General features: G+C 50.6%; 2 protein-coding genes across 3 annotated transcripts in view; one reads left to right on the forward strand and one right to left on the reverse strand.

Moving 5' to 3' along the window:
• Positions 1-248: 248 nt before the first annotated feature.
• SDF2 (stromal cell derived factor 2) lies at positions 249-4,455 on the reverse strand. The gene is made up of 4 exons (XM_040586346.1): positions 4,423-4,455; positions 2,471-2,819; positions 2,146-2,342; positions 249-1,107 (listed from the first exon to the last, which is right to left on the reverse strand). Exons 1-4 carry the CDS (start codon positions 4,453-4,455, stop codon positions 820-822), a joined length of 867 nt encoding a protein of 288 aa, XP_040442280.1. The 3' UTR covers positions 249-819.
• SUPT6H (SPT6 homolog, histone chaperone and transcription elongation factor) overlaps positions 2,687-24,462 on the forward strand; it is a 29,531-nt gene continuing 7,755 nt past the window's right edge. Inside the window, exons 1-27 of one of the 2 annotated variants that reach the window (XM_040616111.1) lie at positions 2,687-2,770; positions 9,140-9,280; positions 9,739-9,897; positions 10,058-10,128; positions 10,771-10,966; positions 11,616-11,700; positions 12,101-12,374; positions 13,625-13,726; positions 14,246-14,362; positions 14,894-14,983; positions 15,474-15,616; positions 15,876-16,027; positions 16,523-16,621; positions 16,796-16,925; positions 17,036-17,186; positions 17,608-17,762; positions 18,353-18,548; positions 18,898-19,037; positions 19,116-19,233; positions 19,861-19,937; positions 20,114-20,249; positions 20,672-20,809; positions 21,147-21,314; positions 21,861-21,988; positions 23,078-23,285; positions 23,735-23,882; positions 24,118-24,260. In XM_040616111.1, coding sequence (XP_040472045.1) covers positions 9,172-9,280; positions 9,739-9,897; positions 10,058-10,128; positions 10,771-10,966; positions 11,616-11,700; positions 12,101-12,374; positions 13,625-13,726; positions 14,246-14,362; positions 14,894-14,983; positions 15,474-15,616; positions 15,876-16,027; positions 16,523-16,621; positions 16,796-16,925; positions 17,036-17,186; positions 17,608-17,762; positions 18,353-18,548; positions 18,898-19,037; positions 19,116-19,233; positions 19,861-19,937; positions 20,114-20,249; positions 20,672-20,809; positions 21,147-21,314; positions 21,861-21,988; positions 23,078-23,285; positions 23,735-23,882; positions 24,118-24,260 — 3,633 coding nt within the window. In that variant the 5' untranslated portion in view covers positions 2,687-2,770; positions 9,140-9,171. Of the gene's footprint in view, positions 2,771-2,913; positions 2,991-9,139; positions 9,281-9,738; positions 9,898-10,057; positions 10,129-10,770; positions 10,967-11,615; positions 11,701-12,100; positions 12,375-13,624; positions 13,727-14,245; positions 14,363-14,893; positions 14,984-15,473; positions 15,617-15,875; positions 16,028-16,522; positions 16,622-16,795; positions 16,926-17,035; positions 17,187-17,607; positions 17,763-18,352; positions 18,549-18,897; positions 19,038-19,115; positions 19,234-19,860; positions 19,938-20,113; positions 20,250-20,671; positions 20,810-21,146; positions 21,315-21,860; positions 21,989-23,077; positions 23,286-23,734; positions 23,883-24,117; positions 24,261-24,462 lie in introns of those variants that run through there. The other variant, XM_040616103.1, reaches the window with a different exon arrangement.

Consider the following 24,462-nt stretch of genomic DNA (forward strand, 5'->3'; position numbering starts at 1 on the left):
CCCCGGCCCCGCCGCCGCCGCCGCCGCCGCCCGTGGGGCCGAGCGCCCGCGCACCCGGGGTGGCCGCTGGGAGGGGCGGGGCCGGGCCGGCGGCGCGGCAGGGCCGAGCGGCGCTTTCCCGGAGTGAGCGGCAGCGGCAGCGCCCTCCCGCGGCCAGCGCCGGGATGGGGCCGGGGGGGCGGGCACCGGGGCCGGCCCCCAGCCCCGCTCCTGCGCTCCCCACCCGCACAAACAGCCACACCACAGCGCAGGGTTCAGCAGTTTTATGTCCGCAGGGCCCCGCTGGGTGCGGGGAGCGGTTTGGGGTACAGCGGGGGGGTACCGTGGCACAGCTCCCGGGGGACAGCATCCTTCGGGGGATCCTCGGCCAGAGGGAGCTACAGGGGAAGAAGGGGGGAGCTTGGGAATCTGCGCTGGGTCAGGTCTGGATGTTGGGCTCAGCTGCGTCAGGCGTGGACACTGTGCTCGGCTTTGGGTCAGGTCTGCATGTTCAGCTCAGTTTTGGGCCAGGTCTGGACGTTGGGCTCAGCTTTGTGCTGGATTTGGGATGTGGGGACCTGCTTTGGACTGGATCTTGGATGTTGGGCTCTGCTTTGGGTCAGGTCTGAACACTGGCATCTGCTTTGTGTCAGATTTGGGACACCGGGATCTGCCCCACATCAAATTCAGGACATTGGGATCTGCTTCACGTTGGACTTGGGGCTCTGCCACCTGACATGTGCCAGACCCAGGTGTGGGAACAGGGGCCATCCCCTGGGCTGAGCAGTCCCAAACGCCACAGGGCAGCTCCCAGAGGCTTGGCGACAGTCTGTCTGTCCATCACAACTCAGTGTGGTACTGCCCTGCTTTGAAGACCTCACTGGGTTGCATGAAGATGCCCTCCATCACCTTCCAGTAGTTATTCTGGCTGGAGGTGGCCATGCCGTGCACCTCCTTCTGCCCGTGGATGGGCCGCCCGTACTGCTCCCCCGTCACCGAGAGGAAGACGTCGGTGGAGGTGTGCTGGAAGCGCACCTCGCTGTCCCGCGCCCAGTAGGTCCCGCTGCACACCACTGTCCAGTCGTCCAGGTAGTCGCCCTCGCCGGCCTCCCCAAATGCGCTCACCTCCTTTGGGTGAAAAGGAGCTTGTTTGGGGGCTGGGATGAAGAGAGGGGGGGACCTGGGGTGTTGAGTTGGGCCCAGAGGGCAAGGAGATGGGCAGTGGAAGGGGCTGGGCCTGGGGGGCAAGGAGGGAGGAGGGACCTGGTTGGGACTGGGGCTTTGTTGGGGCTTGGAGGGTCTGGTTGGGACTTGGATGCTGGTAGGAACTGGGGAACAAGGTGGGACTGGTAGGGACCTGGTCAGGACCAGGGAACAAGGCAGTGCTGGTAGGGATGTACAATCATTTAGGTTGGAAAAGACCTTTAAGATCGTTGAATCCAACTGTTAACCCAGTACTACCAAGGCCACCACTGACCCCATGTCCCCAGCTGCCACAGCTACATGTGATGACGATGTCACCACCTCCTCGGACAGCCTGTTCCAGGGCTTGACAATCCTTTCAGTGAAGGCATTTTTCCTAATATCCCACCTAAACCTCCCCTGGCACAACTTGAGGCCATTTGCTCTTGTCCTGTTTGGGACAGGAGGGAGCTGGCTGGGACTGGAAGGGACAGGGGGAACCCAGCAGGAACTAGGGGACAAGGTGGAGCTGGCTGTGGGACATAGGGGACTCAGTCTGGATTGGGGAACAAGACAAGAGCTGGTGGGGACACAGGGGACCTGTTTGGAACTGGTAGGGACAGGGAGAATCCAGAGAGATGGGGGGACAAGACAGGGCTGGCAGGGAAGGGGGGACCCGATCTGGACTTAGGAACAAGGTGGAACTGGTGGGGACACGGGGGACCTGTTTGGAACTGGTAGGGGCAGGGAGAATCCGGCAGGGACTGGGGGATAAGATGGGGCTGGCAGGGATGAGGGAATCCGATCTGGACTTGGGAACAAGGTTGAACTAGTGGGGATGTGGGGGACAAGGGGGACCAAGTCAGGACTGGGACAACCCGGTGGGGACTCAGGGGACCGGGCAGGGCCCGGGTGACAAGGGCAGCCCAGCCGTGCCCAGGGAAGAAGGGGGGACCCCCGGTGGGGCCGGGATCCCGGGGGTACCTGATTTCCGGAGAGCGGGGAGGCAAAGCGGTGGCTGTGGAGGTTGCGGCCGGTGCCCAGGTGGGTGAGGCGGATGGCCTGCCCGCAGCGCACCGGCGTGCCCCGCTCGCACACCGCCGCCGTACGGCCCCGCACCCGCCAGTAGCTGTTCCCGTCATCCGCCGCCGACACCCCGGTCACCGACTGCTGCCCACTGCCTGCGGAGGGGGGAGAACCGCGCTCAGGCCTGACCCGGCCCGGTGGGCGCGGGGGGGGGGGGGGGGGGGGGGGGGGTGCGGAGGGGGGGGGGGGGGGGGGGGGGGGGGGGGGGGTTGTCTCCCGTTACCGGAGCCGTAGCGCACATCGTGCGAGTGCAGGCGGACGTTGTGCCGCACGTTGAGCAGCTTCACCACGGAGCCGCAGGTAACGGGCCCGGGGCCGCCGCGCACCGCCGCGCCCAGCGCCGTGAGCACCAGCACCGGCAGCAGCACCCACCGCCCCACCGCCCCCATTCCCCCCCTCCACGCCGCCGGAAGCGGAAGTAGCGCCGCTCCGCCCGGCCGGAGATCGCAGCTCGTCTGCTCCGCCCCCCCAACTCGCTCGCCGCCGCCGCCGCGGAGGCCTCCATTTTCCCTCGGCGCCTCGGGTAAGGCCGCGCCGGGCGGGCCGGGGCGAGCGGCGGGGCCGGGCGGGCGCTACCGGTTGGCGGGGGCGGGGCCGCGGGGGCCGCGTCACACGCGCTGGAACTGGCCGGGGGGGCTGTTGCCAAGGGAACAGCGGGGTCGCGCCGGGCCCGGGGTGCTTGCGGGGCCTCCGGGGCCTTCGGCGTTGGGCGGCTGCCGCGGGCCAGGGCCTCGGCGAGGGCGGTAAGGGCGGCGGGGACGCGCCGGTGCTTGGGGGCGGGCTGGGCTGAGGGCCCCGGTTGGCGGAGGGGCTGTGCGCTAGGGCAGCGGCGGCCCCGCCAGTCCCGGTTGCCGGCGGCGGGTGGGGCTGGCGGCGGCAGGAGCCTCCCGGGGCGGGGGCGCAGCGGGGTGACCCGGGCTGGGCCGGGGGCGGGGGAAAGCGGTGGGCAGCGGGCCCGCGGCCCGGGGAGTGGCTGCTCCCCCGGGGGACAGGGGGGTGCCGCAGCCCCCCGCCCACCGGAGCGGCCCGGCTCCCCGGTGGTGGAGGCCGCAACGGCCCGGGGGGCTGCAAAATACCGCTGACACGGTAGGAGGAGCTGGCGGAGGTCAGGCGGTGGACGGGGAGAGCGTCGGTTTGCTTTCCTGGAGGGGGAAGGATGCCTCTGACCTTTGTTTTCCAAGTCTGCTGGTGGTCCGGATCGCCCCGAGGGGTAACTCCCGGGGCTCCGCGTTGGGTTTTGCAAACTTCTCGCCGAGGCCCTTTGGGAAAAGCCATGGGGCAGCAGCCTGGGAAGGCCCTTTGGGGGATTAATAACAGGCTGAAGGGTGGCAAAAAAAGGTAGGGATGAATGACTGGTGCTCGCAGTGGAGGGAGGATATTGTGGAGTTTCACAGGCACCTCTGCTGCTTGTTTTTTGGTTGTTTTTCTTTCCTAGATATGGTGATGTGGAGAAGGGAAATTTAATCCTAAATTATTTAGGGTAGCTAAACCAGACTGTAAAAAGTCACAGAGACTAGATAATACTGAGTGGCTGAGTGGTGGTGTGGTAAACATGATACGATGGCAGCAGGTGTAATGAAGGTAACAAACGCGGCAGCAATTGACTCTACATCAGCTTTTAGTATTCAGGAAAGAGCTGCTGGTGTCTCAGCAATTGTGTCACTTCAATGCCTTGCTGTAGCCTAAAAAGGACGTTTTGGAATTACTTTAAAGGAACAGAGAACAAAACAGAAAACATCATTAACGCCGCTGCATAAGTCATTGGCAGTTTGTGCCCTGGCTATTGCTGGCAGTTCTGGTTAGCCGTCTCAAAAGAGGCAGGGGCAGTGCGGATGAGCAGGTTTCTGGGCAAGTGAAGCCTTCGTTTCCTCACCTTAGGGGAGAAGCTTGCTGACAGAAGATACGATGCAGATGTGTGAAGTGATGGGCAGGTCAGAGAAAGCAAGGAGGGACCATCAATTTTCTGTTTCTTACAGGAAATTGTGATGCAGTGGGTCTAAAATAAACAGGCGGAAGTGCTTTTTCACACAACATGCTAGTAAACTGTGGCACTCTGCCACAGGACGTTCTGCCGTTTGATAGCATCAGAGGTGGTGGGACCAACAGGCAGCATTAAAACTAACGCAGCAGGTATGGGAAGTTCCTGAGCTGAGGTGGCTGGCTGGCTGGACTTACCCTGTCGCGGTATTGTTTGTTTCCAGTTGTCATTTCACCCCTGCGCTCCTTTGCACACCTACCACTGAGGAGGGTGGAAATGTCTCATTTAGGTCCTGACTTCAGAAATTCATAAAACGGCTTTAAAAGCTAAATACAACACTATATGTTGCTGATGCCTTATCAGGGCTGGCAGGCCCTGGCAGAGATCAGCCTTACAGAAGTCCCTACCCGTACCAAGGAGTCGCTCTGAGGAAAAGCTTGGTGCTGATGAGGTACCCATGAAGGTAGTTTGTTGTGGTGCGAGTGCTTTACAGTGCTTCACAGGGATGTTTTTGTTAGGCTCATAAGCTTCAAATTAAAAGATGCCAGTATGGTCTTGTCTGAATTATGTGGTAGGACCCAGCCTGAAGATCATTGCTTAGTGATTATTGTTAAATCTACACATTCTGGCTCAACCATGGCTTGCTTGTTTTGTGTGGGGTTTTATTATTTATTTATTTAAGAAAACCAAAATTGATTTTGTTATGAGAGCTTCAGGGGGTAGAACGATGGTGTTACCTTTGCAGTTCGTTTGGGTTTTTCCTAATACGCTGTTTGTTGTCTTTTACTCCCATGGATGTAGTCTGGCTGAGCTAAAATTCATTCCATGAGCGTTTAATTGACAAAATGAATAGATTGGGATTCCTTAGGCTTTATGATTTAATTGAGTCAAATTTCCCAGCCTTCTTATTCTCACAGAGCTTTCTGAGTCCTCTCCAATTTAACTTTCCTTTTTGAAGTGTAGACATGAGCGAAACTGTTCAGTGGTGGCTTTGGCAGTGAGGTTCTGTGGACCTGTGTGATCTTAATTGGACTGTGAGTTGAACCGCAAAATGGCAGAGGTTAAAACAGTCCCTGTTGAAACCCTCTCTGCCTCAAGAAACCCACCATAGAACTAGGACTAACGTGGGTCAGGGCTTTGGTGTAGTTCCTTCCATGAAGGATGGGGAGAAGTCAAGGACTTCCTTCTCTTCACCACCCATGCTGTAGTAGAGCCTAGACTAGCACTTGGTTTTGCTGTTTTGTGCATTAACACTGCTATCCTGAGGTTAACTGCTGAATAATGAATGTGTCTTCGTGTAAGGACGCTCCTTGGTTATTCCATGAGCACCACTGAGGCCTCATGCTTTAGTTGGCATCCCTGTGTCTGAAGAGCATGAGATGCTTCTGGTTTCCCTCACCCCAGACCTGCTCAGGCTGTGAAGCTTCTGTGTGGCACTGTCCTTCCTGATGCCATCCTGCACAAGGTCCCGTCCCTACCTTGCAAGTGCCACAGTAAATGACAAGGTGCAGGGTTTTTTCCTGTAACTATCCTGATATTTTGCAGGTACTCACAGCACATCTCCATTTCTAAACCTCATGAGTTAAACTTTGCTGATGTGTGATGTACAAAAGCTGCGTCTGCCTCCAGCACTGTCATGTTTCGCAGTCCTGAGCAACCGGCAGGCATCTGGTTGTGTGGCCAAGGCTTCACAGGTATTTTAATGCCTGGTTTTCAGAATTCTCAGGTCCATCACCAAGAAGCACTTGTTCTAAAGGCACTGCCTTGCCTCACCAGGGAGGCAGCCCACAGTGCCTGCGGCCAGTGTCCAGCCTGCTCTTGCTGACCTGTTCTATGGTGTCTGTATATTGACAGCATGGAGAGCTCTCCGCTCAGGGTCATCCCAGTTAAAAGGAGCTTGTGGACTCTGGACAATTGCTGTTGTGCCCTTGAGCTGAGCAAAGTGCAGATGTCCCTGGTCAAAAGCAGAGGTCGTGTAGTTGCTCAGCCCTTTCCCGCTGGATCATCCCTGCAAGCAGGAGAGGCTGTGCTCGATGTGGAGGCGCCCGCGCTTCCCTCACCTGCTGCTGTGGTGCTGTCGCAGCGCTGCTTGCTGCATTGCTGTTGCCTTTGGTCTGTCTTGGTCAGTGTTTAGTGGCTGTAGGGGTAAAGCTTTATGTATGTATCACCTATAGGAGCCTGTCTGCTTGTGTGCCAGTAAGTGTGCAGGGTTAGGCATGGTCTTCCTGCCTTTTTGGTGCTCTAGTGCAATTTAGGACTTGCTCCTGTGCTGCAGCAATCTGTTGACCCTCTCCTGGGTGTGTTACAGGAGCGGGGTTGCTGCTGTGCTGCTCTGAGAAAAGGCCCATAGCCTGATACAGCTGGGCTGGCCCAATGCTTCTCACTCTGGATTCTTCAAACCCTCCCCAGGGCCAGAGAAGCGGGGCTGGCCCTGTGTGACCTGCTGCACAGGGGGCTCCTGCTGGGCAGCAGTGCTGCTCTGAGCTCTGCCTCTGCTCCTCCACCTGCGCTGGCTGCGGTCTCTGCCTGCCTCCCTGTCCTGTTTTATTTCAAATTAAGGCCTCTCTGCCGTGGAGGGTGTGAGAAACACCTTTAGTCCCTCTCTGATTCAACACCTCTTTGGTAATAGCTACCCTGGCTTCCGTTTGCCCTGTTAAGTGACATCCCTGCTGTCCTGAGGTGGATTTCACTGGAACTGAAGGCACTTGGGTTTGTGGGTGGTTGCCTTGTGTGGAACCTGCTCAGCTGGATTGTTAAATGAGATGGGTTTCCTAAGTCCTAGCTGTTCACTGTGTCCAGACAAATTTGATTTGACATGAACTGAAATTGCCAGGAAATGGTAGAACAAGCGATAAGGAAGAAAGTTGGAATTGTGAGCGAAACACTTCACTGGCAAAGAATAGTGAAATTGTGTATGGTGCTATCACGGATGGTTTTCTTTCTTGCTGGGTTTGTGTGTGGATCGTGGACAGGAGAGAAGTGAGGTTATTAGTCTTGGAAATGCTCTAGGAAAAGCCACTTGGTCTGCAGTTTTATATATGTTAATACATCCTGACAGATACATGTTGAAGAAGAACTGGTGAGAAAGTGTGACGTTGACATAATATTCATACACAGGCTGGTAAACATAACAATTCCTGTTCCACTACTGTATGTAGTTACACAATTCATCAGTGGCGTTTGCTTCAGGAACATGTATTTAACTAGCATCTATACTGTCCTCTGACACATTATTTCTGAGAGGGATGCTTAAATACATGTGTATGACTTCTACAGTGTCCTCTTGAGGATGGGGATCACCTGCCTGGAGCATCGTGGCTTGGTGTTGGCCACAGCCATGTAATCAGTCAAGAGTATGAGCTGCTATCTGCTCATGTCTGAAATCCGGCAGAGGTCTTTCCCTTGCCTTTATTGTGGGTTTTCTGTAACGAGATACGGCTGACAGATTCCTTTGGAGCTATTAGTATTTGAAGACTTAAAAGATATCTAAGATGGGTCTTCTATTTTGGTGGTTTGGTGGTGGTTTTTTTTTTTTTTTTTTTTTAATTTAACTGAGAAGTCCCTGATTTTCTCTAAGTGGTTGTTTTGGCCACCAGATGTATAGATCTCTGGGCAGAACAAGAAGTCCCGCACACAAGAAGTGTCACAGCAAAGCCTTGATCAGGTTGTCCCATATGGGACTGATTTCCTTCAGCTGTTTGTTTGCAGTGGGGAAACGATTATGGGAACGCTTTGAAGTGTGTTTGTTTAGGTATCGTTCTTTGGCATATGGAAATCTTTTCTCATCTTTTTTTTCTCTCTTTTTTTTTTTTTTTTTCGGTGCATGTGTATTAAATTACATCAGATGTAATTTAACATGGAGGTTTTGGCTTTAGATCTGACACCTTCTCTGAGCTCCTTTTTGTACCTTCCCAAAGGCTGGTACTTCTTCCTGGGCCAGCATTTTCATCTTCACAGCCGTTTGAGGAATTGATGTGTTTTTTCTTAGAGCTGACTTTTGTAAGCTTCTGTTACTTTGGTGTGTGTAAAAAGGAGCTAAACCCAAAGCCTTTGAAAATTTTGAAGTTTTGTAACCACAAGAAGTGGAAGGCTCAGAGAGACAGAACTTGAGCTGTGTCTTTATGGACACGCTTTCCTTTGTACCAAGCTTGGTTTATACTGCTTCCAGAAACCCCAGCTGGTGAAAAACATCAAATGAGAAAAAAAAAATGGTTCTGGCTATAGAAAACACCCTGTTTCTGTAGTCTCTTGTTACTTCGTGATCTCTGGACGGAGGCTCCTGGCCTGGAACATCCTGGCTGCGGCTCTGGCTGCATGGGGCGGTGGAGCTGGGCAGCCAGCAGCCCCCAGCCCAGACCTGGCAGCACCTCCCAGGCCTCTCCCCTGTTTGCTCCCTGGACTCCGCAGAGCCTTGCTGACAGCCTGCAACTGCAATTCAGTCAAGGCCCTTTTACCGGATTGCCCTGGCTTCATTAACCGAATGAGGATTAATCATATTAAGATCCTAATTGGTTGGACTGTGTGCCCAACACCTTCTAGCATTGGTGGCAGCATGAGGTTGCTTTCCTGGCCACATGGGAGGGTATGGGCAGGATGAAGGGCTTTGGCTGCCTGCGCTATTTCAGCCACAGCTGGGAGCTCAGCTGTGTAATGAATGCTGCTGTGACAGGTCCTGTCCTGCTCGCTGAGACATGGGTTGACAGGAGCTAGCAGCACTTGGCTACTGTCTTCATGCTTGCTTAATCCCTGGTGACAGGGACATCTAGGCAAGGTGGACACTGGGTAATTCATGGCCTGGATAGATAATTTGAAACCCTCTTGCCTTAGCTCTCTTCTCTCCAGAACCCAGTAGGGGGAAGTGCCTGTGTTCTGCTGGCTCAGCTGATGCGATGGATGTCTCTCCTCTTTCCCCAGTTCCTGTGGAGTGTGTGTGAGACGCTGCGGCCATGTCTGACTTTGTAGAAAGTGAAGCAGAGGAGTCTGAGGAGGAGTACAACCAGGATGGGGAGGTTGTGCCTAGAGTAACCAAGAAGTTTGTAGAAGAAGATGAGGATGGTGAGTCTGCCTGTCTGCTCTGAGTTAGCTCAATTATCTGTGTGCCTCGCTGTTCTATTTTCTATCCCGTGACTCTGCAGATGGAGCAATAACTGTGCTATAATAGCATGGCCATCTGTAGTCGATAATCTCAGCTGTTTAAGTGCTTCCCTTCCTCCAAGTGCTTAGGTGGTTTTTGTATTTGGCAATAGAAAATACACTGCTTCACCCTCGTGGGTTTGATAGTAAACAGTAAAAGCAGAGGAATTCTCCACCTGTTCCATCTGCAGAGAGAGCATGAGACCACGAGACAAGAAGTGGGCTTCTGGCACAAGCAGCTGGCTGGGTTCTGTGTCAGTAGAAGTGTTCAGTTATAACTCCCTGTGTGGATAGTGTGAAGAAAGATTCTGTTTGCACAGAGCCAAGAAGGAGTCTCAGCCAATGAGTAAATGTCTAATGCTTGCTGCTCTCTACCCTAGATGAGGAAGAGGAGGAGGAGAATCTTGATGATCAAGATGAGCAGGGGAACCTGAAAGGTTTCATTAACGATGATGACGATGAGGAAGAGGAAGAGGAGGAAGAAGCCAGTGACTCTGGAGACTCTGAGAATAACGTTGGCCACAAAAAGAGAAAGCGGAGTAAGTTTTACGATAACTGTTCATAGCAGGCCACAGGGTAATGCTTTTCCTCTGCCCTGGGTGTCTGCATGGGCTGGGTAAGCTATACCTTTCTCACTGGTTGGTCTGTTCCCAGATTAGTAAAAGGAGAGTGTAATTCACGTTTGCTCTCTTCTCTTAGCTTTTGATGACCGTCTGGAGGATGATGATTTTGACCTCATTGAAGAGAACTTGGGCGTTAAAGTCAAAAGAGTGAGTTTTGTTCTCATGCTGCTGTTAATGGTGTGGTGTGATGACAGAGGGTGGGCTGCTGTCTGGAGAGAGTGAGTGGTGCCTCCCATCTGCTCCTGCCCTCTTGGAAAGGGAGAGCTGAGTGCCTGAGGGAAGCAGGGTCTGTCCCTGCCCAGGCAACTGAGAACTGGCTTCCTAGAGTTTGCAATCCTCTTCTGGTTTCTAAAATCTGCTGTGTTCCTCCCTCCCCACCTCTGCCGGACAGTCTGAGGAGCCCTTCTTCTAACTTTCTCCTGCATGGAGCTAACCTCAAAGTCAGTGCAGGCTGTTATGGGCTCTAAAGCTCCTTCTGTAACACTCCCTGCTGGAGGCACATCAACCAGGCTGCCGCTGGTGGTGACAGCATGCAGGTGACACGGGCCTGGTCACGGTGCAGTCCTCAGCAGGCAGTTACGTTGTGTACACGCTGTGCCCCATCCATACCTGTAGCACAGGTCCCCAGGGGGTGGCTCTCCTCCCCTGTGTCCCTGTGCTGTGCTGGGCTCCATCCTGCTCCCTTTCGGGTGCCTGCACATGAAGTGCAGTTCTGGCCTGGCAGAGATCACACTGAGCCTTGAGTCTCTGCCAGGATTTGTGGGCACTAACAAGCCATCTTGCTTGCAGCAAAAATTCAGACGTGTGCGAAAAATGTCCGATGATGAGGATGATGAGGAAGAAGACTATGGAAAGGAAGAACATGAGAAGGAAGCCATTGCTGAAGAAATCTTTCAGGATGGTGAAGGCGAGGAAGGAGGGGAAGCTGTTGAAGCTCCTGTTGCTCCACCAGAAGAGGAAGAGGAGGAGGAAGAAGACGAATCTGGTGAGTATGGATGGTGGATTCATCCAAAGTTTGTCCTATGATTGAAGCACAGGAACAAAGTTAAGACTTTATTTGAGCTGTTGTGGTAAAGCTTTTGTTGGTCTGATTAGTACAATCTTTACAATTAAACATTCCTGGCTGGCAGGTTTAGTTTGTCTGTCTAAACTGATTTGTCCAGAAGCACATTACAAGTGCTGAGGTGTTGAACGTCTCCTCTAAGCTGCCTTCAGAATGGAAATGCTTTAAAGGAGGGAAGTCAAGGCACTGTTCAATACCTAGCAGCACAGCACATGCCTGCCCTACTTCTCTTCAGCGTCAGCCTGTCACCACTGCTAGTGCCATACTGGAAGAGTTTCAAGAGTTTGCTGTCCAAAGCAGCAAGGCCTTTTCTGACTGCATTTTCCATGCGCTGAGCTGCAGATGTTGCCAGATGGCTTTGCCTGTGTCTGGAAGTTTGTTCTAGCTTGTTATTGTGGTTCAGGTGCCTGGAATGTCTGAGGTTGGTGTAGATGCCGTGGCCATCAGACAGCCAGCAGCAGCCAAAGCCTGTGGTGGAGGCTTGTAGTTGCGCTGGCTGAACTGAGCTTTGTCAGAGGTACCAGCTGAATATGCGAGTGTTCTGACCATTAAATCATTTTTCAATGTCCAGACATTGATGACTTCATTGTGGATGACGATGGACAACCTCTGAAGAAGCCAAAATGGCGAAAGAAGCTCCCAGGATACACAGATGCGTAAGTATTGATTGGAAATTTGCCTGCAGCCTTGAAAACAGTGCTCAGCTTACTTGATTCTTGGAACTGCAGAGTGATTCAGCTTGTGGTTGGATACCACTGGTCTCTTTCCCCAAAAGGAACCTGGTAAATTTAAACACGGATCTTTTAGTCTGTAATTTCTTAAATGTCTGACTCCTTCCTTTCTCCCCTGGATTTTTTTACAGGGATACCAAAACCAGTCCCTTAGAAGAGAAGTATTTGCATGTAAAATTCAGAGTTGTGTACCTATCCATGATGATTTTTTTTTCCATTTTATCCATGATAAGCTTAGACTTGGGTGCTGTGGCCTCCCCTGTGTGGCTAGAAGGATGTTCAGTGAACTGCACAGTGAGGCTGAAGGATAGTTTTTGCCTTCCAGTGCTTTGCAGGAAGCCCAGGAAATCTTTGGTGTGGACTTTGACTATGATGAGTTTGAGAAGTACAATGAGTATGATGAGGAGATGGAGGAGGAATACGAGTATGAGGATGAAGAAACAGAAGGGGAGACCCGTGTACGACCCAAAAAGACTGCCAAGAAGCGCGTCAGTCGGCGTAGCATCTTTGAGATGTATGAGCCCAGTGAGCTGGAGAGCAGTCACCTAACAGACCAGGACAATGAGATCCGCATGACAGACATGCCTGAGAGATTCCAGGTGAGTGATGAGGGTGCTAGTGTGCAAGCAGAAAGTGGTTCAGCTCCGGGACCTGCAGGCCAGCTCTCACACCTGGCTGCTGGCTGGATTTTGGCATCTTTTTTTTTTTTTTTTTCGCCCCCCCCCCCCCCCCCCCCCCCCCCCTTCTTCTTTGAAGATTCCATCTGTCAAATGTATAGGCTAAAGCTCTGCATTCGGACATACCAGTGACGTTGTGAACTGTTCTAGGCGTGTAAGGCCGGGCTTAGCACTGGTCCAAGTTTCTCTTTGGCCACTGGGTGCCAGCGTTGCACTCCTGGAAGTGGTGCAGAGCTTGTGCTCTGCTGAGATGTCCTTTATGCTGGATCCTGTTTGGAATCCCTGCAGCGGTACCTCTGGATAGCAAGAGATACGGTGCCAGACAGGGTTTCTAGCCTGCCTGTATACCAGCCAACACATAACTGTTCATACAAGGTGTTTCTGTAACCCACTTTAATCCAAGTGACTGGGACACATGCTGCTGTCAACACCGAGTCCGGTTTGTGCTGCTAGGGATCATTCTGGTGTCTTGGATTTTTGTCTTAATTTTACCCTTTATTCAGATTTTCACTGAACAGTTGATCTCCCTGTAGCATATGTTAATGTAATTCTGTGCAGAGGCTTGTTACCCTCCTTTGTAAAATGGAATGTCTGAAGCTGCCGGCTTTTCAGAAGGACCTTTTTTCCCATGCTAGCGTGCACAGCACAAGGGAATGCTGTTTGTAATGTCCTCTGACCATATGTGGCCCATTCAGACATTTTGTGATCTTCATGGATGTCAATGATGGTTAGAGCAGGCCTCTTGCAAGAGAAGTGGCTGAGACTAAATGCCCAGAGAGGGTTTGGAGCTGCTTTATGTTCTGCTGTTCTGTGGCTGCAGGAAGAAAAGTGATAACAAGGCTAGAACAGGCACAGACTGTTTGAAACAGAGGATGCAACGGCAGAGGGTTTGGGAGTCTGGTAGGAAATTGGGAGTACCCTAATTTGATTGTCACAAAAGATTTCGCACCGTTGCAAGCCTTGAATTGTTAGCTGCCTTTGCCTAGTGTAAAGCTGGTGCAGTTGCCTGCGCGCTCAGAAGCTGCAGACGTTGCAGGGCTATCTTCAGCAAAGCCCTGTGGGTGTGGGGGGAACCTGCAGCTCAAAACAATAATTTCCAGGCTTCTTGAAAACGTGGTAGTGCGAGCCCTGGTGTTGCACGTGCCTCTGCTTATCTTGTTGCCTTTTCACAGCTGCGATCCATCCCAGTGAAGAGTGCTGAAGATGATGAGCTGGAGGAGGAAGCTGACTGGATTTATAGGAATGCATTTGCAACACCTACCATCTCCTTGCAGGTAAAGGTCTGACTATGCCTAGGACTTCTGTCCTAAGAGAACTTGAAGGTGCTGCAGATTTCCAGCCTTGAGACATTGTTCCAGGAGTCTGCTGAGAGGAATGTGATGCCCAATACAATTTTCTTTCTGGTTTTCTGGTTTTGAGCAGGTCATTTAACATGCAGGTGTCTTCATTTTTGTATTTATAAAACAGGACAAAAAAGGAACACGGAGAACTTGCAGGAATAATTGTCAAGGATGATTGAAAAATCTCTGAGCCAGTGTGCACTTAGGGCTAAATTAGTATTAGCCATGATCTGCGTTTACACCATCCGTTACCTTGGCCAGGTGCTGCTTCTCTGTTTTCCTTTAAGCCCAGTCAGTGCTAGGATGCTTTTCTGTGGTATAAAATCAGAGTGTGTACCTAAGCCTGCGTTCCCAGCTAACAAAAAGGACCACTGGTTTCCAGCTGTAGCCTGGGCTGGTCTTTTAGAGTCAGCTCAGAAATACAGTCAAACACAACACATTTCTTCTTTTTAGGAAAGTTCCGACTACCTCGACCGTGGGCAAGCCAGCAGCAGCTTCAGCCGCAAGGGGCCCAGCACCATCCAGAAGATTAAAGAAGCCCTGAATTTCATGAGGAACCAGCATTTTGAGGTAATTCACAACTCCACTTCGTTGCCAAGATGAGGTCTGAGTGGCCGTCTCCTTATCCAGGCAGGATTAGCAGAGGGGCTGCTGGAAGCATTTGGGGCAGCAAACTAGAAGGGGCTGAGATACCATACCTGGTTGCCTCTCCTGTGACAAAACGGTGCTTCATTGGAAAGTGCAGCTCAACTGATGTGAGCTGTGGCAATGCAGGTTTTTAAGGCCTGTTTGGTGGTGCTGCTGATGTCCTATTTCCCTGATCCTGAACAAATTGATGCTAGATGAGGTGGAGGAATTTCAGAGTCTCTTGAGCCTTGGTCAGTCCATTCAGCCTGTTCTCTGATGTGTTGCCTGATGTTGCAGAAGCTTTTTGGTCTATGTGGTATATTCTTTGATGGAACGGTCTTAAAGGCTGGGGTGTGGCTTGGTGCATATTCTACACTGCTGCTCCATTAGCTTGTTCTCCCACATGGAACAGGAGGATTCTCTGGACTCCTGGCTGCCACAGCATGGTGGTAATGAGTCTTATTTTTGACCCAGGTCCCATTCATCGCCTTCTACAGAAAGGAGTATGTGGAGCCAGAGCTGCATATCAATGATCTGTGGAAGGTCTGGCAATGGGATGAGAAGGTGAGGAGTGTTTTCACTGCTTATCATCCCATCAACATTTAACATATCTTCTCACCTAGCATTGATACTGTCAGCAGATTTTGTTTTGGCCTTGGAGACCTTGTGTGCTTTTTTTACCCTTGTGTTTTTGTACATTTGTTACCGTGTGGTGGTAAAGGGTTATCTGACAAAAGAGGATTCAAAACAGTCCTTCCCCTTCACCGAGTTCCTCTTGTGTAGTGACTTTTCCTGCAAGGAGTGCAGGTTTCTTCTCTACCATCAGGTAGATCCAAATCTTGATTTATGTTTTTTTTTCTGTTAATATAATCCGTCTCCGAGATGAGATCTGCCACGTTTCATATCTGGGCTCAACTGTGGGTGAAGGTTTCAATGATTGTTTTTATATAACAAATATCCCAAGATCCTGGGAACCCCTATTTGGGAAGGGAAGAGGCAGATGTGACCCACCGTGATAGTAAGTTTCACTGCAGTTCTTTTGTTCTCATGTTAGTGGACTCAGCTGAAGATCCGCAAGCAGAACCTGACACGTCTGTTTGAGAAGATGCAGGCCTATCAGTATGAACAGATTTCTGCTGACCCAGACAAGCCCTTGGCTGATGGCATAAGGGCCCTGGATACTACTGACATGGAGAGGTATGGTGCCATGACCTTCTTACATTCATTCCAGAACAACTTAAAATGTGTGTTAGCTTGCCCAAACAGCACAGGCTCTCTGGCCGCTGCAGTGCATTGACGTTAGCCTCTACAAAGCCAGTAATGAGAAATATTTAAAATTCTTTTGGAAGATGAGCCCAAGCGCTCCTTCTGCCTGACCTGTACCAGAGCAGGTTCCTTGAGTGCTCTGACCACAGCTCAGCTTTGCTTTGACACAAGCTGGCTTTGCGTGCCGTAGGTTGAAGGACGTGCAGTCCATGGACGAGCTGAAGGACGTGTATAATCACTTCCTGCTGTACTATGGGCGAGACATCCCCAAGATGCAGAATGCTGCCAAGGCTGCTCGAAAGAAGCAAAAGCGTATCCGAGAGGATGGTGAAGAGGAGGAAGGTTTGTCCCCAGATTTGATAGTCTCCTAACTGTGGGCTGGTTGAAAATCTTGGTTCAAAAGAATAGGAAGAAAGTGTTGAAAAGCCTGTGTGTTTGCACAGGGCATCTCTACTGTTAGTTTCTATCTCAAGTTAATCCCAGGTCTTCCAGGCATCTCTGAAAATTTTCAGTTTGCTGCACAAGGTGCTGCTTTCCAGTAGGCTGAATACCACCCCTCGTGGTGGGGGCCAAAGCAAGTATCAGCCACTTTGATGTGTGTTTTAATGTGCAGCCCAGAGATACTGCTATTAAAACTGCAGAAGAAGCTAGCTCAGGGTATTTTTCTAAACCTGAAAAATTTTAAGGTTTACTGTGACCTTTGAGGTGTGTTTGTGGAATTTAGGGACTCTGTTGCATGATGTAGGTTGTGTTTAATCCCTTTGCTGTGCTCCTGACACGCTGCAGTTGTGTGGATGCCTTTGTAAAGAGGCCTTGCTAAATATATCCTTCCCATAGGTGAGGGGGAGGATGCAGAAGATGATGAGCAGAAAGGGCCTGAGCTGAAGCAGGCTTCCCGTCGGGATATGTACACCATCTGTCAAACAGCTGGGCTGGGTAAGCGTTGCACTCTGTCATGCTGAGCTTGCAGTGGCCTAGCCCGCATGCTTTGCTGGGCGGTGTGGCTAACCTGTAGAAGGAGGACTGGTAGTTTTGCTCCGTGTAAGCTACAGTACCCTTGTCCTCATTGTTTTTGTGTTGTGTGGTTTTGGTGTTTTTTTGATTTACCAGATGGCCTGGCTAAGAAGTTTGGTTTGACACCTGAGCAATTTGGAGAGAATCTCCGAGACAGTTACCAGCGTCATGAGACAGAGCAGTTCCCTGCAGAGCCCCTGGAGCTGGCCAAGGATTATGTGTGTAGGTCAGTGCCGGGGAGGGTGTCTCCATGGAGATCTTGCGGATGTGACACAAGGGAGGGGATCTCAGGGCATTCTCAGGCCCTAAACCTTCATGTTGCCTTTTTACTTTTAGTCAGTTCCCAAGCCCTGAAGCTGTGCTGGAAGGAGCCCGGTACATGGTGGCTTTGCAGATAGCCAGGGAGCCTTTGGTCAGGCAGGTCCTGAGACAGACTTTCCAAGAAAGAGCTAAAGTCAACATTTCACCAACCAAAAAGGGGAAGAAGGTAAGGACGGGAGCTCTGACTCCATGAGTCCACTCAGGGAAGGATCTAAATAACATACAAATGCTCATTTTTGCATCTGGAAACTTCTCCCATGTCAGCGGCAACTATGAATAAATCTTGGAGCGGCATGTGAGCTGGGTGGTTGCAGAGGCCAGCTCAGCAGCATGCTGCATTTTTAGTCTCAGAGTTTCAGCAGATCTGATTCTTGCTGTTGAGATGTTGCCTTCAATTATTGGAATGGTCTCTGTTTCTCTGGGACTGGGAAGGAATTCCACTGTGTCCTGCTGGGGAAGGAAATGCAGACTGGCAGGCGTAAGGGTGAGGGGGTATTGAATAAAAGCCATTGTCTGCTGCAGTAAACAAAAGGGTCTTTCTTTGTGAGTGCCCAGCATGCCTACTGACTGCCTCTCCTCTCTCCCAGGATATTGATGAAGCCCACTATGCCTATTCATTTAAATACTTGAAGAACAAACCTGTGAAGGAGCTGCGAGATGACCAGTTCCTGAAAATGAGCCTGGCAGAGGAGGAAGCGCTGCTCACTATAGATATCAGCATTGACATGAAAGGAGTGGAGGGGTGAGTCCTCACTGGCTCTGCCATCCATGCCTTGGCAGAGCTCATGCGTCCAGTGCTGTCATGCTGCTAGAGCTGCTCTGTAACCCAGACTGCTCCTGGAAGTCATGGCCTGATGGCTTCCTGCACCTTGAAGTCAAGCAGCCTCTCAGGGTCTTGCTTTTTTCTTCATCTTAATGAAAACCTTAGTTGACATCTGTCTTATTCATTTGGAGGCAAACTCTGAAGCCTTTAGGATTTTTGTGAAGGGCAGTGCTTGTTTCCCAGCCATCTTTGCCGTGTGCTTCTTGTTTTCTTCCCTGCACATCTGAGTAGCCACACTGTGCCATATGGATGGGCTGGAGTGGCTGTGGGCTGCCCCATGTTGCACAGATCAGGCTTCTCTGTGCTGCGTTCAGCTGTGATCTGTCTAGCAGCATATCTTTTGCAGATAAAGGAGTGTTTGATGGGAGAATTGGCTCTTCTCTAAATTTTCCAGGCAGCTCCCTGAATCTGAGGTGCTGCTGTTACATCCCTGTGCAGGAGTCTGCCAGTGGTGGTGTCAGTGCAGGCGTCTGGAGCCCTTCTGTATCTCCTCCTCTCATTTCTTGCAGTTACGGAAGTGACCAGACGTACTTTGAGGAAATCAAACAGTTCTATTATCGGGATGAGTTCAGCCACCAGGTGCAGGAGTGGAATCGGCAGCGTACAATGGCCATTGAGAGATCCCTCAACCAGTTCCTCTACGTGCAGATGGCTAAGGAATTGAAGAACAAGCTGTTGGTGGAGGCCAAGGAGTATGTCCTCAAGGTGAGACAAGGGACGGGGTGGGTTTGAGTCAGAGCTGGGGTTACAGGTGCAAACAGCCCTGCAGTGTGCTGGGGATAGCTGCTGACAGGCCGTACACAGGCTCTTGAAAAGGAGGAGAAGGCAGGCAGGGGTCTGAGTCTTGATACTTTCCCGAGGATGGAGAGAAAAGCAAATATCCCAGTGGGAGAGGGAAGATGGGCTCCATGGTACTGGAGAGCTTGTCCCAGTCCTGGCAGAATATACTGGTTGCTGCCTTGAGCAGTCCATAACCTTCCCTCCGGAGAAGGGCTATGCCAAAACACCTGCAGTGGATTTTCTCACTCCTCTCCCCTCTTCTCTGTTCTGCCAGGCTTGCAGTCGGAAACTGTACAACTGGCTAAAAGTGGCTTCATATCGTCCTGATCAGCAAGTGGAGGAAGATGATGATTTCATGGATGAAAACCAAGGGAAGGGGATTCGGGTGCTAGGCATTGCGTTTTCCTCAGCCAGGTAGGAGGAAGGGAATTGCCTCTGGATGCATGTACAGCTTCAGCAGTCCTCCATGTCTGAGTGATCTCTTTTTGGCAGGGACCACCCTGTGTTTTGTGCCCTTGTTAATGGAGAGGGTGAGGTTACAGACTTCCTCCGATTGCCGCATTTCACAAAGAGAAGGAATGCCTGGCGTGAGGAGGAGAGGGAAAAGAAGGTAAGCCTTTGGACAGCTATTGTCAAGATGAATGTCTGCACTTTGCTTTTGGTACAGTACAATCCCCTGTGAGCTGGAGGGAATAGTCAATCTGAAGACAGCTCGCTGTCACTCTTGCACATAAGAATACTGCCTTTTTCCCAATCTGTAAGTGTTCTGGCAGAACAGTTGCTTCCAGTTAAGATTCCAGTTCATCTCTTCTGCTCCCCTTGCAGGGAGTGGCAGGGCCTTGCCATTCCTGAGTTATGCTGTTTGGGGGTTTGTGAACTTCTTTGGTCGCAGCTACTGAATTTTTCTCCCCTTTGCCTGATCACGTTATAATAGCAAAAGGCTGTGGGACCTGCTGGAGCTTGGATCAGGATTTTGACTTCCATTCCCTACTTGCACTGATTTCCTGTAACACCAGAGTGTGATGCCATCAGTCTTTCCTCTGCAGAGCTTTCCTGTTTGTCCTTACAGTGGGCTGGAGCTGCAAAGCTGGCTTGTGGAAAAGACGTTTAGTTGTGTTCATGTCATAGTGGCAGTGGGGGGAGGATTTGCCCTGTGAAGTAGGAACCAGGACTGGTAGCTAGCTCAGTACAGAAACCCTCTAGCTTTTAAACTGTGACCTGTCGCTTGCCTTTCCAGGCCCAGGATATTGAAACCTTGAAAAAATTCCTCTTGAACAAGAAGCCTCATGTGGTGACAATTGCAGGCGAGAACAGGTCAGTCTTTGTGTTCCTTCCACTTCCCAGTCTCTTTGCAGTCCTTTCCTCATGCCTGTCCAGATTTCACTCTTTCTGTCCATGGTGTGAGATAACCTGTTGGGGTCATCTCCCTAAGTGATTCCAGGACCCAGCTTTGCTCTGTTCCCTCAATCCCCATGGTCATCTCTCCCTAGGGATGCTCAGATGCTGATGGAGGATGTAAAGAGGATTGTTCATGAGCTGGATCAAGGGCAGCAGCTGTCCTCTATTGGAGTGGAGCTGGTGGACAATGAATTGGCCATCCTCTACATGAACAGCAAGAAGTCTGAGGTGAACCTTCTGTTATTCCATCTATCCCTTAGCCTGTCACTCAGCTCTGCTGTCTCATCCTCCATTTGTTGCACTGGCCCTACCTTGCGTATCTGCTGCCTCACGTGTTCCGTCTAGATGGTGACATACTGATCTTTGGATCAAGGCAAAACATCATATTTAGGCTTCCCTGAAGACATCAGCAACAGCAGATTTACAGAGTAGATATTGATGTAGTCTGAAATGAATCTTGCTCAGCTAAGTGAATGATGTTGTTTCATTCCTAGTTATGGCAGAGCTCCTGGCAGCCTTTGACCTCAGCTCTCCTTTGCCCAGAGCACCAAATACTTCCCTTGTTCCAATCCACGATGTCTCTTTGCTACTTGTGCTACAAAATGCGAAAACACCATCAGGGTTTTCCCTAATTTTCTGGCCTCTTGCAGAATGAGTTCCGGGATTACCCACCTCTGCTGCGTCAAGCAGTCTCCCTTGCTCGCCGCATTCAGGACCCCCTCATAGAGTTTGCCCAGGTCTGCAGCTCCGATGAGGATATTCTCTGCCTGAAACTCCACCCTCTGCAGGTAACTTTTCCTTGTGAGATCCTTGGGCAAGCAAGATCCTTCTCTGCAATAGAAAGTGTCTTGGGAGGCTTGGGACAGCTTGCTGTCAAAGAAAAGTATTCCAAGTTGAGCTGGTCTAAATTTTGCCTGTTCTATGCCATATTCAGACTACGTGGCCCCTTTTGGTTTTTTACCTCCTTTAGCTCATTTGCCTCCTGCTTTTAGGCTGTTCTCAGGGGTAACTCTGAGGTGCAGTACAGCTCCTGAGAGCCAGTGTGTTGTATTTTTGGCTCAGCTTGCTTATGGCAAAGTGTTGCACGCATCTCCTTGTGAAGCTAATGCCTCTTCTTTCTGTCAGGAGCACGTGGTGAAGGAGGAACTGCTGAATGCCCTCTACTGTGAATTCATAAATCGTGTGAATGAGGTGGGAGTGGATGTCAATCGGGCGATTGCTCACCCTCACAGCCAGGCTTTGCTGCAGTACGTGTGTGGCCTGGGACCACGCAAAGGCACTCATCTGCTAAAGGTAAGGAGGTTTCTGTCCCTGCCTACAAAAAATAATGCATCACCAATAATGTGCGAGTTGGCCTGATGGCAGTGCTGTTACAAGATGAGTCAGGGTCCCATGTGCCAGATGCAGCTGACAGCTCCGTTGACATGAGTTTTAGTATGTGTTATCTCACTGCACCTAACCCCGAAGCTACACATGGATTAATGTCCTGAGATAGACCCAAGCAGCTCAGCAGATCCATCAGTCCTAGCTAGCTCCTGAACCCACAGGAACGGATGCACTGTTACAGTATCAAGGCACCTCCATACTGTAGAAAACACGAGGCAAAAAGCCAACACTTTTCCTGAGAGCTGGAGCTGTTCCATGTGAAATCATCTTTCATACGATGCTCCATGTGAAATCATCTTTCATACGATGTCGAGACGCAGGCAGGGAGCAACAATTTGAGTTATGATAGGCTTATGTCAGACACTTTGAACACTGCGGTGTCCAGCGTGCTGCTTTTTGTGGATTACCCTTCTGTTCGAATGGCAAAGTTTATACTATTACCTCTGTCTCCAGATCTTAAAACAAAACAACACACGTCTGGAGAACAGGACCCAGCTGGTTACGATGTGTCACATGGGACCCAAGGTGTTTATCAACTGTGCTGGCTTCATCAAGATTGACACAGCATCACTGGGTGATAGGTGAGTATTGGGTTGCATTCAGTGTCGTACGTGGTATGGTGTTAGCATGAGTGACAGGCTGAAGCAATCTTGTTTGATGGAGTCCACGCTCCCAGGAGTTTCTGTGTGGCCCTTCTGATTTCTGGCCAAGTTCAGGTATTGTTGGTTATTAATCTGATTCTTAAGGGCAGCACAGCAGTGTGAGCTGCAGAGCATTAATTATATAGCTTGCTATGGTTTGAAAGACTCGTGGTGGTCAAGAGGAACTAAAATAAAACAATTGTTCCCTAACGTAGTTGTCATGGATGTCTGTCAGTAACCCCTGTGCACTTTAGCTTGGTTTCTGCCTAGTCCTAGCAACAGTGTTTTATTTTTCTAAAGTTTCAGACATTAGGAATAACTTGGGAATTTAGCTACCTCTGAAACTAGTAGCAATACTAGGAAGTTTGTAGAGCATTAGGTTACTGATAACTAAACAAGAGAGAAGTGTCTGGAGGACAGCAGTAATGTGGTTTCTGAATCTGACTGCTTTGCACCGAAGGGTCACTTGTTGGAAACGTGCTCTCTCTAGGGCTGGCCCAGTATTCTTTTTGCCTTTGAAAAGCAGTCTGAGAAAGGGCACCTGGCTGAATCCTTGTGCTGAGTGACCCAACCCTTCTACGTCCCTGGTTTTTGCAGGATACAAGTCCCAGAGATGCAGAGGGCAAAGTGTAGCCTCATCCAAACAGCTAGATGCAGATGGCTTCACTGCCAGGTGGCAACACTGAATTTGTATGAGGAGAGAAACTGTGGAGAGGTGTGTGCTCAGAGGGAAGCTGTAGTATGCAGAGTGATCAAATCTACCTAGCATCCAAAATGCCTGGCTGTATCTTTGAAGAGCAGGACCTGCAGACTGGAATTTGTCATGTCTGTCTTTGGCTCCTGTTGACTTAGCAAAGAAGAAGTCATTCTGTCCTTTGTGGAGTGGTTTGTTCCATGGAGGGCAGCAGTGGCAAAACAGCCGCGCAGCCAGTAGTGGTCTTCAACAGCATGTTTTGTTACTGAGCTGAAGGAGGTGACTCTGGAACCCTTCAGAGTCCTTATCTGAACACTGCTTTGGTTTTATTTCAGTACCGATTCCTACATTGAAGTCCTAGATGGGTCTAGGGTCCATCCCGAAACCTATGAATGGGCAAGAAAAATGGCAGTTGATGCCTTAGAATACGATGAGTCGGCAGAGGACGCTAATCCTGCAGGAGCTCTAGAGGAGATCTTAGAAAACCCTGAGCGTCTGAAAGACCTGGATCTCGATGCCTTTGCTGAAGAACTGGAAAGACAGGTGCAGTGGGGGATCCTGGTGCTGAGAAACAGATGGGAAGCTCTGCTGTCCAGCTTGGTTTCTTATGTTTTATAGCTGGTGACCTTTATCTATTTTAGGAGCTGAGTATTTAGCTGTTGCCATTGTAAAATGTATGAAAAGCCATGATGAGTATTCAGTGTCTGACAATGGCATGTAGTAAATGCTTACAGAAAGTACACTTGGGGCTGAAGGAAGAAGGAGGCAGGAGACAGTAATTAGATCATTTAAGGTATTCTACATGAAATTATCTTTTGACCTCTTCAACATCCCGTGACTTGAGTTCCAGAGTTTGATGGTACCCTGTGTATTCCTCTTCTTTTAAAATTTGCTGGTTTAAAGTTCCTTATGTTCTTTTGTAACTTACACTGAATTCCCTACTCACCTCCTTCCTGCTGCTCATGGCTTTATAACCTTTGAATACCATGCAGGGCTATGGTGACAAGCATATCACTTTATATGACATCCGAGCTGAACTAAGCTGCAGATACAAGGACCTGAGAACCCCATACCGTTCTCCAAACACAGAAGAGGTCTTCAATATGCTGACCAAAGAAACTCCAGAGACTTTTTATATAGGTACGTCCCTGGTTTCTGTCACCCTAATTTGACTTAGGATGTGGGGCGGAGGGATCTTGGTGAGCGTGATGATGTGATGGTGCTATGGCTGCGTGTGCATGAAACAGCTTTTCTGGTACCCACGTAGTCTTCTAACACCTTCATGCACAACCGCCTTAGATGAAGGGAGCTGCTGAACCCTGCAGCTGGCATGCAGTTTTTCATTCTTTCCTTCTCCTCTGCCATCACACCTCAGGTAAAATGATCATCTGCAACGTGACTGGGATAGCCCACAGGCGGCCACAAGGAGAAAGCTACGACCAGGCAATACGGAACGATGAAACTGGCCTTTGGCAGTGTCCTTTCTGTCAGCAGGATAACTTTCCAGAGCTCAGCGAGGTGGGGCTGCTTCTCCAAACGGGCCTGCCTTTGTCAGGAGTCTGCTGTTGACGGGCTTGAGGGTTTTGTAGGGTTCTTGGGAGACAAGGTATCAGAGCCAAGATTGCGTCTGCAGTGCCCCAGGATCCCAACCTGAATGTGGCCTTTGGCTGCAAATACAATCTGTTCCACTTGTGACTAATTGCTTCAGTATAGATTTGAC

The sequence above is a fragment of the Falco naumanni genome, chromosome 1 (assembly GCF_017639655.2).
Source record: "Falco naumanni isolate bFalNau1 chromosome 1, bFalNau1.pat, whole genome shotgun sequence".
Lineage (NCBI taxonomy): Eukaryota > Metazoa > Chordata > Aves > Falconiformes > Falconidae > Falco > Falco naumanni.

What these genes read in the sequence shown, in the direction of transcription:
- SDF2 (XM_040586346.1), bottom strand. Translation starts at nt 4,455, where the DNA reads ATGACAACTGGAAACAAACAATACCGCGACAGG. An exon ending in CGATGTGCGCTACGGCTCCG is followed by an intron (nt 2,343 to 2,470) that starts GTAACGGGAGAC and finishes CCCCCTCCGCAG; the next exon opens with GCAGTGGGCAGCAGTCGGTG. An exon ending in CCCCGCTCTCCGGAAATCAG is followed by an intron (nt 1,108 to 2,145) that starts GTACCCCCGGGA and finishes TTTCACCCAAAG; the next exon opens with GAGGTGAGCGCATTTGGGGA.